Below are 11241 nucleotides of genomic sequence, written 5' to 3' on the forward strand. Positions count from 1 at the left end.
TGTGCTGCAGCTTTTCACCTAGGGTGCTGACATGTCCTCAGACAGATAAAAACCTTCTCAACAGTATCTCCTGGTTGGATGTCTCCTGGTGCCCTTGAGGCTTTTTGCTTGGTGGAGGCGTCAGGGAAGTTTTGGGTTGGATATGTTGTAATCTGGATGCAGTAAGTCATGGTTTCCCCTTTTCCCAGGCTGCTACACTGGTTACTTAAAAGTACAGCTTTGTCACCCTGGCTGGATTGACTCAGTGGTTAGAGGCCGGCCTTCGGACTGAAGGGTCACGGGTTTGATTCCTGGTCAAGGGCACGTACCTCATTCAGGTTCCCCAGCATGCAGGAGCCAACCAGGTGATGTGTCTCTTGCATTGATGTCTATCTCTATATCTCTATCTCTATCTCTATCTCTATCTCTATCTCTATCTCTCTCTCTCTCTCTATCTCTATCTCTCTCTGTCTCTCTCCCCCCTTCTCCCTCCCTTCCATGCTCTCTGGAAATCAATGGAAAAAATATCCTCAGGTGAGGACGTTGATGTCTATCTCTCTATCTCTATCTCTCTCTCTCTCTCTATCTCTATCTCTCTCTGTCTCTCTCCCCCCTTCTCCCTCCCTTCCATGCTCTCTGGAAATCAATGGAAAAAATATCCACAGGTGAGGATTAAAAAAAACAAAAAGTGCATCGTTGTCCTTTCTGAATCTGACATCCTGGTTTGAACAGAGCTGCCTTCTGTGCCAGAAAAATCCTCTCACACAAATGTCTGGCAGCCACGCACCTCCAGCATACAGTTTCCCTATAACAGAGGTAAGCCCGGTGCTCGAAGCCAGAGACATGGATCAGAGAGATGGTGTTTGTCCTCCAGAGAGAAGGGGAAGTGAAAGTGACTTCTGCCTCTTCCATGCTCCCGTGACCCTGATTCTGTAGCGTGCCGAGTGGGATGCCAACCACAGTTTGACCTTCAAACAGAGCGGGGGCTGGGTGCTGAGCCCCACACAGTCAAAAACCTGCATATAACTTTTGACTCCCTCTAACTTAACCACTAATGGCCTTCTGTTGACCGGAAGTCGTACCAATAGCATAAGGAGCCAATGAACACACATTTTTTATGTTAAATGTATTATATACTCTACCCTTACAATAAAGTAGAGAAGAGAAAGTGTTATTAAGAAAGTCATAAGGAAGAGAAAATACGTTTACAGAACTGTACAATTTATTGAAAAGAACCCGTGTGTAAGTGGACCTGTGCAGTTCAAGCCTGTATCATTCAAGGGCCAGCTGTAATTACTTTGAGGAAGGCAAGGCCTTGGAACCCAGCAGTCTGTGTCCAAGAACCCCTCCAGGGTTTGGAATGTTTTGGAGGCAAATCTGTGGCTGGGGGAGTTCCGGGTGGCACTTTTTAAATGTAATTTGGCCCAGGGGCCCTCATGCCTCCCTGGCCCTCCTACCTGCCCGTCCATGAGCACTTTCGCTCTGTGGCCTGAAGTGGTCTCTGATCCTCCCCACGTCTCAAAGCTGGACCAGGGACCTGCACTATTGGAAGTTGGTGGAGCTGTGGGCCCTGTAGTGTGTCTGTTCTGAAAGCTGCTGGGCTGAGGATGCCCCTTTGTAGTAACTTCTGAGCAGGTGACCGCCTAGTCTGCAAGCATCGGTGTTGCTCCCTGCCCTCCCCTCCCTTGGATTGGCCTTGAACTCACAGGCACCTCCCCCAGGAGGAGGATCTGGAAGGCATGGGGTTTGAGGGTGTGAGGCCCGAATCCCAGAGCAAGGAAAGGTGTGTCTAAGGCCAGAGTCCCCCAGTGGCTGGAAAGGATGCATACCCAGGTCTCACCCAAGTCCACATCCTTCCAGGTTAGGGCAGCTGGGAACCTGACTCTGGGCTTCAAATGCCCCATTCCATTGGCTGCTGTGTTTGTGTTTTGCCAAGGTTGTTCTTGGGGTTCAGGTCTCTAATTGGCAGATACCCACTGCCCAAGACAAGAGGAGCCATCCCGTATTGTATCCCCTCATCCAGTTGCTTCCATTGGAGAAAGTCATGCAGGCCTAGAAGCCATCTCCTAGGGCTAGTCTGACAGGCCCAGGGCTGCTGGCTTCTCCGTGAGGTGAACAAGGCAGGTCCTGTACCCCTCCCCCCCTGCCCCCCGTTCAGGACTGGTCGGCCTGGGGAGGGCCACTGTCACCTCCAGGATGCACAGTGTGTGCGTCTCCAGGGGCAATTCCCAGCATCCTCCTTGGACTCGCCCTCTGGTGGCCTCATTCACCCCTTGACTCCCCTGTGTGGCAGAGAAGCTGGACCCTGACCCCATATGATGAAACAGCCTCTTTGGAAATGGCTGCAGTTTTATAGCCAGTTTATGCCATTGCATGACCCACAGCTTCTGAGCCTGCTTCCACCCCAGCTGCCCTTCGTTCTCGAACTTGGCCGTGGACAGGAGGCAGGGCTCTGTGAGTCTGCCCTGCGTTCTGCAAGTGCCCCTAAGAGTCAGCCTGCAGGTGGGGAGGGTGTCAGGAGCTACTGGGCGTATGTCTCGCTAGGGAGGATGCTGGTGCCCTGCCCTTTGTGGCTCAGCACCTAACTCTGAAGTGTAAACCACAGAGGCATCAAATCTAAACCAAGTTTGTCAGGACAGTGACAAACTTGGTGTCTGCTCCTTTGATTGTGGGGATTGGAGTCTGAATAAACAACTGCCTCCAGAAGCTTTGTGGAGAGGCGCTGTGCTGGGCATCTTTCCAGTCCTGGCCTCAGCCTCTTAACCCATCTCGCTACTACAGCTGTTGCTATGGAAGCCAGCTGTGTACAGGTGTAGCTAGCTACCTTGCATCAGCTTTACCACCTCCATGTGGGATGCTGCCAGAGCCCACTCAGGCATGTAAGTGCTGACAGTCTTAGGCAACCCTGACCACTGGGGGCAAGAACTGGAGATTGCAAATCCCTCTCCTATGCCCGGGCGGGACAATCTGAGGCTTCTTCTGTGGCCTTCCTTAGCAGGTCCCCAGCAGGATAAAACCCTAAATTGCTAAGGGCAGTAGCCCCCTTCGTAAGGTGCCCTCCTTCCTGGGTTCACTCTGCCCAGGGCCCACTCTATTCCCTGGAGCCATGTCCCCGAATAACCCTCCTCTGAAGAGTCCTTGTCTCAGTCAGCTTCGGGGGAAATGCAAGCCAAAGGGCTGCTGACCTCTTTCAAATAACGTTATCAGGTGGAATACTTATTTTGTTAGGTGGAAATTATTCTCTGAAAGTTTACTATGAGATTGACTTTTAAAGGGTAAAATTAAATGCTGTGAGTAGGGTTCCCAAGGGTCAGCCGGGTCCCAGGAAAAAACCCAAAGGCAGAAATGGGTCTTGGAGACTATTTCTTGGAAATACTGAGATTTGACTTGGGATGTCATATTGAAATGAAGGGAATGGCTTTGGAAACCCCTAATTCCTTGTGTGATGGTTAGGGTGCTTTCTGTAAACATGAATGCATTATAAACACAAAGACTGGTCCCTGAGAACGGAATGACAATACCACAGACTTGGGTTCAAGTCTAACAAAACTCAAGGACATAGCTCCGGGGCCCTGTGTGGCTCAGCACCTAACTCAGCACAGACCACCTGCAACACAGACAACCTGCAACACAGATCATCTGCAACAGATGCAGAGTCTCCGGGTCACAGCAAATTCTGTGCTCTATGGACTTGAGAAAATTAAGGCAGCCAACAACTGAGGGTATAAAAATGTTCAAAACCAACTTTTATTTTACGTTCATGATAGAGGACATTGTACAAAAAAAAATGGAGGGTCAATCTCCAGGGCGGCCAGGGGGCAGTAGAAACATCACTTCTGACCGGAGTTTGCCGTCAAGTAGCCTGGCTGACAACAGACAGTTAGAAGGTCTTTGTTTCTATGTGCGTTTTGCCAAGCCCAGTGACCTGTAAGGCTGTGGTGGAAAGAATGACAACTGGTGTGTGACTATCAGTGTCTTCTTGGCCTCGAGGGGGTTAGGATAATTCACACCAACAGATCTGGGAGAAGATCATGCTGTCATTGAGTCATTGCGTTGGCTTAGTGGGCAGGGTTGGGTCCGTCCCCGGGAGACCCTCATGTGGGAACAGTGGCAATGAGTTCAGGAGCCCTCGGGCTGTATGGCTTCATTTGTCTATACCACCCCATTAAATGAGTTAAATGAGTGGGCTGTCTGCGGAGTTTGAGAGTGCGGTGACTACAGAGGTACATGTTAAGAAGTTAGTTACACTTAGCGGCTAAGAGTCTAGTGCGGCCTGACAGGGAGTGCTGGGCTGTTAATAGTTTTCCATTTCGGAGGGTCGCAGTGTCGGAGGAGGGCTTCACTCTGCAGAGTGGAGACCGTGGCTAGCACCTATGAATGGATGACAAGTGGCTATCTGATAGAAGTACTGGTGCTGAATTCCTTTGGTGACCTTTGTTTGTTTGTTTTTACAGAAAAAACTGAAATCAACTTTTGGGTCAGCACCTGAGGTAATAAATTAAGAATAAGCACCAACGTGGCCCCAGCTGAATGTCAACCTGCAGAGAAGTGCGTCCGGGTGGGGCGGCGCCTGCGAGCCCGGCGCGTCCATCACAGGTTCTTCATGCACACCTGGCAGCGGCTGATGTGCGTCCGGATGAGCCCCGCCTTGAGCGTGTCGGCGGAGGGCGAGCCTTGGAAGCTCTGCTCGGGGATGGTGGTGAGCCAGAAGCTGTACTTGTTGGCGAAGTAGTGGCAGGTCCCACGGCCTCCGTTGCACTCGATGAAAGGCGTGGCACGGAAGTCCTCCAGACAGCTGCCTGGCGACACCAGCGACTGGCCACCGCCTTCATCGCCTGCGGCTGTGTGCTGCGGGGAAGGAGAGAGGGGGGCTGTGAGCACACTCACCTGCGACAGACCTGGGCAGACTGTAAGTGATGCACTTCCCCCTAACTGAACAACCACCCTGAGCATCTGTCTGTGTTAACACAGACCACCTGCAACATGCCCTTCACTGCTAGGGGCCTGGCTAAGTAAATCGGGGTAGACATGTAGGAAGCAGAGCTGGGTAGCAGGCATGCTGCAGGGTAGGGTTCGTGCACATAAATGGACAGTCCCGATGTGTTATTAAGTGACAACTAGAACAAAAGCAAAAGCAGTGACCGTCTGGTGTGGCTCCTGGTCAGGGCACATGCCTGGGTGCGGGCTCAATCTCCAGTAGGGAGTGTGCAGGAGGCAGCTGACTAAGAATTCTTTCTCATCCTTGACGTTTCTATCCCTCCTTCCCTCTCCCTTCCGCTCTAATATATATATAGCAAAAGCAGTAGATATAGTTGACTACATTTGGGGGCAAAAATATCATCTCCCCAATCACTATGGCTGGAGTGATGATGGGGTTATGACATTCACAATCAATATAAATTAAGCAGAAGGCCCGCTGCCCCCACTGGACTTTCCTTTCCCCCTACAATGGTGGAGTAGGCAGGGAAATTGTAAGGGACACTCCCTGGTGCAGTCACTTCCCTTAAAGCTAAAAACATAAGCTGGCCAAACCTGAGTTCTCTATTTATACCCAAAGGTGATCTGACAGTAGGATTCCAGGCTTTTCCTCATCAGCATACACATACCTGCTTTAAACTGACTTGTTAATGAATGTATCTGGAGGGCACTTTAGGTTCTAGATAGATTCTACATGAGATGCTTAGGATTCTGGATAAAATTCTTCCCTATGTTTAGCTGTAGGATAAGCCAGAAAAGCTTTACTTTTTGTGTTCTGCTTAGGAAGATGGATAACAAGCCAAATGTATCCTAGTGACAAAGGCTTGGTGGCAAATGAATGGGTCCCCTCTGGGTGGGGGTAGCCCAGGTCTCGGCCCGTGGCTCAGGCAACAAAGCGCAGGTAAATGTGCAGGCTGTATTCCGGCTCTCCCTCACTCCCGGGCCAGGTGCCCCTGTGCAGTGAACAACTGCCTGTCTGAGTATTTTGGGCAGCTGCTCTTGCTGCTTCCCCAGCCAGGGTGTGGTTGGGGAGAGGAACTCGATTGCTACCTGGTTCCATGTTCTGAGAGAGCGCTGGCAAGCACCACATACCATGAGGAAGGAGTATCCGATCCACAGGCTCCGCCACCCGACCGGGCAGTGGGGGATGGAGACATCCTGACTGTGGACGGCGATGGCCACGGCTGGGGCCTCGCACACAGAGCAGCGGCTGATGTAGGGCTTGATTTCGTCCTCGGCCACGGGCATCATGGGCAGCGGGGCGGTGGTGGACAGCCAGTAGGACTTGTCATTGCGGCTGGCGTAGTAGCAGACGTCCCCAGGATTGCAGTACAGGAAGGGCATGGTGCTGAACCGAGCCAGACAGGAGCCCGCCAGCCCTGCAAAAGGAGGTCCCAGCTGAGTGCAGCTGGACGATGCTCCTCCAGGCGCACCTGGGCTCCCCCACATCAGGGACCTGCCCCAGGGGCCATTGGGAGGGGCTCAGCTGTGCACTGGGGGACCGAGCCAATTCCCATTTTGGGGGAACAGGTTACACTGGCATGTTAGTCCTGCGCTGCTAGATGTTCTCACACACACCTCTGCACTAAGCGGGGTCAGCGGGGGTGGCATCTTTACAAATAGCACCCCAGGTGAGGCCCATGTTTGGGGGTCTTAAAGCACCAGCCCGGAGAAACCCCCAGTGGCAGCCGAGATGAGGGCCCAGCTCATCACACCCCACGGCACCCTCCCAGAAGGACGCTGGCCACTTCCACCTGCAAATAACTATTGTTTCCGGTAAAACATCAGCTCTCCTCAGGCCAGAGGGAACTACTTAGTCCAGCAGGTTCCCTTTCCCATCGGCTGCGCACACGCTCAGGGCCATGCGTGTGCTCCACCTTCAGCAGCTGCTGAGCGCCCAGGCTGCCTCCTTGGCCCTGGTCCCCACCTCTCTTTTAGGCCCTTTCCCTTTGCCCCACTTAAATAAACTTATTCCGGAAGGAGATCACATGCACAGGAATGTGCACACACCGTCGGGGTTCAGCAGGACAGGTTTTCCCACCCGTGGTCCCCACCACAGAGGCCTCAGACGGAGACACCCTCCCCCTGGGCCCCAGCGTTTAATGTCCGTGTGCTTTCAAGACATTTTAATTCCTTCTGGCAACCAGGTCTACTTGAATAAATCCGAGCACACCCTCCCACATATCCATTTTCCTGGGGGTTCTATGTGACCCCCAGGCTCTCATGAGCCCAGCCCGACTGTTTACAGAACTTGGGGCCAAAAGTAAGGAGGTGAAGCAGCTGGTGGCTTCCGGGCAGAGAGGAGCCAGCACAAGGCTGGGTCTCATGGGAGCCCGTGGGAGGCTCCTTGGAGTTAAAGGTAGGTCTCTGTGGTCCTCACCTGAGGGCACCAAAGGCCATTTTAACCCTTTTTGAAACCCCAGGAGAAGCTCATCTGTAGAGGATTCATGAGCCTCACTGTGGCCATTCAGTTTTGACCACCTGCAGCTGGCTGGCCTTGGGGACTGGCGGGTGGTACCTACCCAGGTCCTGGTTGTGGGCTTTCTCCTGGCCTTCAAAGTACAGCAGGCTGTATCCACTCCACAGCTTGTTCATACCCACTGGGCACATGGGCTCCTGGTCTGTCTGGCTGTGCTTCACCAGGAGGTAGCCGATGCCGACGCTGCGGCCGGGCATGCCAGGCAGGCCAGGGGTCCCGGGGCGGCCTGGCTCCCCTAGGGTCCGAAAGGAAAGAGCCGCCTTTTAGCTGCCATGTAGACCTCAGCCCACAGCCCGTGGCTGACAGCACATGGTAACATCTACAGCTGTTGCTTGGCTTTCTCTGGAGGCCCAGGTGCCCGTGGCTCTGCCTTTGTAGACCAGTGTCTCCTGGGGAGGACTTGACCTACATTCTGTGCTCAGTAAGCATGCAATGATGACAGTGAGGGCATTGAACAAGGGCACGGACTCGGCGGTCTCATGCGCTTTTCCCTTGCACTAGTGCTGAGCAAGAACTAGAACACCTGGAAGGGGCCCCAGATGTATCAAAGTCCAGCCTCCCTACAATGGTGGAGTCTACATAAACCTTAGTGCGCAGACCCAACCAATGGGCTCCTCTACCCCCAGCGGCAGGTCTCCCTTTCCTGGATGCTTGGGGAGAGGCAGCTCAATGCACACTTGGGCCATCCTGGGGCTAGAAATACCCACTCAGGAGGCTGGATTCTCCCGTCAGAGGACAGAATGTCTACTCTGCCTTCAACAGGACAACCCTTCAAGTGTTTGACATTAGCTGTCCTGATGGTGCTCCCATGACCTCTCCCCTGCAAGGGCATTTTCACTCTCGCCACTTTCCCTTTCTCATTAGGACATCCCCTCTGCCCTGCGCTGTCTCGGTCTCCTCGCCTGGATGGCTCCTATCTGTCCATGTGCGTCTCCAGATGTGCATCCCCCACGTTACACAATCCGGCCGTGGGTGAGTCCATCCGGAGGGTAGCAGATTGCTGCTTCCTGAGATGTGGGAGCTGATAATGCAGCCTCATACTGTGACGAGCACAGGTGGATGACATCTCAACATTTTTTTTTTTGGCATGACTAGCTATTATTTCTGGCCTATCCCATCCTGCACATGTACAAATAATTTTAAGAAATTAGTAATACAAGACTCCTGTTGATGTAATCGGTGTCTTTCATCTCATTGTCTCAGGCCTTCAGATCTTTACAAATCTTATCTCTCAGGTATGTCAGGTGCTTCCTTCTCAGAGGCACCTGCACAGGCTTCAGAGGAAGGAAAGAAGCCAGCCTGTCCTGAAGGTTCTGTGCCAGGTGCTCTGCTGGGCCCAGGTGCTCTGCTGGGTGTAGGTGTTAGGGCGTGCACCCAGGACCAAGGCTGCAGCGAGGGTCCTGGGAGCTGAGCTGGGGTTTCAGAGCAGAAGGGGTGCAGCCTCTTCTCTCTGCGTGAACTCCCAGCGCTCCTTTACTCCCTCCTTGCACACCACAGTCCATCTGTCAGACCGCGGCGGGCCTGGAAGAAGTCCCTGCCCGCTGTCCCCTTTCATCGTCCATCACTCACCTTCCTGGCCCAGCGGCCCCTGGTGCCCCATGGGCCCCAGGTCTCCTCGGAATCCGGGGTTGGCAGACACACCGCCTCTTCCCTGGGGCCCTGCCTTCCCTGGAGCCCCGCGGAAGCCTGCAGAGTCACCGAAACAGGTGTGAGGGCCACGGGAAGAGAGGCACTGAGGCTTAACAAATGCTTTTCAGTGAGAAAACAGCAGTGAAAACAAAGCAAATAAGACAAGGAGCCTTTCCCTGGTGGCCCTACAGCAGGGCTCCTACCTGGTTCTCCTGGGGGACCCTGGGGTCCCATCTCTCCTTGCATCCCCGGGGGGCCTCTTCTTCCCTGCGGACCCACTGGTCCCGGTTGGATAGTCATCTGCGGGGGGAATCCTGCAATCCCTGGGGATCCCAAAGGACCGGGGGTGCCTGGAAAGGAAAAAGGAAGGCCAGTTGACACGGGGGACCACTTGCTTTTTTGCCCTGATTTCTATCCCATTGTTTACTTGTTGAAACCAACCATGGAGCTTTCTAGAACACTCTTACTTCCTAGAGACGAAGATGGGCAGTAATAACTCATCTAAAAGGCCGCTCAGTGCCTGCCCTTCCAAGAATTTCTTTCTTTCTTTTGTCTTTTTTGTTAATCCTCACCCAAGGATATCTTTTCCATTGATTTTTAGAGAAAGTAAAGGGAGGAAGGAAAGAGGGGAGAGAGAGTGAGAGAGAATCGAACTTGCAATTCAGGTATGTGCCCTTGACCGGGAATCAAACCTGTGACCCTTCAGTGCTTGGCCCAACACTCTAACCAGCAAGCCATACCAGCCGGGTCCCAAGAATTACTTTCCTTCACCCGTGTGAGTGCCTGCAGACCCTATCTTGCTTTCCTCTTTGCACTTGACAAAAGCTGACTGTAGAGCCCCCATGCCCCGAGGGGCAGGAATAGTTCTGGAGGCCACTCCGGGCAGCAGCCGATCTGAGAGGGCGCAGACATGCCGGTGGCCACTTACCTGGGAGTCCTCGTTCTCCTTTGGGTCCCTTGGGGCCTCGGTCGCCCACACTTCCGGTGATTCCTATGTTGCCCATGAATCCTTGCTCACCTCTGGGCCCTTCGAGACAAGGAGGACATTAAGGACACCTGCCTGGGCGGGGGCGCCAGCACCTCTGCCCACTGCTGCCGGCCTCCCCAAGGACAGGACCCCTTCGTGTGAGCAGTTACCTTTTTCTCCCGGGACACCGAACACGCCAGGCCGGCCCTGGGGCCCGGGGTCCCCACCCCATCCTTTGGTCCCTGGGTTTCCTGGAGCCCCAGGGCTCCCCTCTTCGCCTTTGCTTCCGGGAAAAGCAGCAGGCCCCGGTGGCCCCGGGGGGCCTGGATAACCTGTCGACATGAGTCACAAGAAAGGGGGGTTTAAGCAGGAGGAAGGCACCGTCATGGCCATGGGGAGCGGGACCCACAGTGGGGGGGCGGGGGCGGTGGTGGTGGTGGTGGTTGGGGAGCACCCAGGAGGCCAGACAGGAAGCCATCTATGTAGGGGATGGTCTTCAGCAAGTTTGCAACACTGGGCACCTTTTTTCTTTTGATTGTGGTAAAATACAAGTAGCACACATTTATCGTTCTAACCACGTTTCATGGCATTAAGTACATTCATGTTATACAATCATCACCACCATCTCCCCCAGAACTTTTCCATCATCCTAAACAGAAACTCTGTCCCCATTACACACTAACTCCCCTTTCCCCCTCCCCAGCCCCGGCGACCCCCATTCTCCTTTCTGTCTCTGTGAGCTAGACCCTCACACGAGTGGAAGCCCAGAGCTGGGCCTGGTGTGTGGGCCGCAAAGTGCGAAGTGAGAGCCCTGCTTACCTTTCAGGCCAAATATCCCCGCGGCCCCTTGGTCACCAGGTGACCCAGAGATGTTGGAAGGGGGTGTGAACCCTGGAAACCCTTGTTGTCCTGGATTCCCAACTGGGCCTCGTTCCCCTGAGGAGGGAAACAGGAGGGGTTGCTGTTAGTTTCGGCATCGACTTCTTCATGTGCTGTTTCCCCGCCCACTATCACCTGTCCAGGAGCACAGCCCAGGAGAGGCGGTGACGAAGGGAACGCCGAGCACAGTTCTTGGGGTGGGTAGAGGGAGGCAGTGGCCTTGGGGCCCCCACTTCCACCAGCCCCGTCTGCTGCTGAGAGGGTCCCTTGGACCCACCTCTGCTTGGATCTCATTCTCACAGGAGGCTACTTGCTCAGAGACTGCCTCACT

The 11241-nt window shown here is 53.9% G+C and overlaps 1 protein-coding gene across 1 annotated transcript in view; it reads right to left on the bottom strand.

The window, feature by feature from the left end:
- Positions 1-3696: 3696 nt before the first annotated feature.
- The window catches only part of COL4A2 (collagen, type IV, alpha 2), a 181134-nt gene continuing 173589 nt past the window's right edge, over positions 3697-11241 (bottom strand). Inside the window, exons 41-48 of the mRNA XM_005884467.2 lie at positions 10851-10967; positions 10202-10363; positions 9993-10091; positions 9268-9414; positions 9005-9121; positions 7479-7670; positions 6049-6335; positions 3697-4827 (exon numbers count right to left, since the gene is read on the bottom strand). Coding sequence (XP_005884529.1) covers positions 4570-4827; positions 6049-6335; positions 7479-7670; positions 9005-9121; positions 9268-9414; positions 9993-10091; positions 10202-10363; positions 10851-10967 — 1379 coding nt within the window. The 3' untranslated portion in view covers positions 3697-4569. The remainder of the gene's footprint in view (positions 4828-6048; positions 6336-7478; positions 7671-9004; positions 9122-9267; positions 9415-9992; positions 10092-10201; positions 10364-10850; positions 10968-11241) is intronic.

Source organism: Myotis brandtii, unplaced genomic scaffold, assembly GCF_000412655.1.
Source record: "Myotis brandtii unplaced genomic scaffold, ASM41265v1 scaffold83, whole genome shotgun sequence".
Lineage (NCBI taxonomy): Eukaryota > Metazoa > Chordata > Mammalia > Chiroptera > Vespertilionidae > Myotis > Myotis brandtii.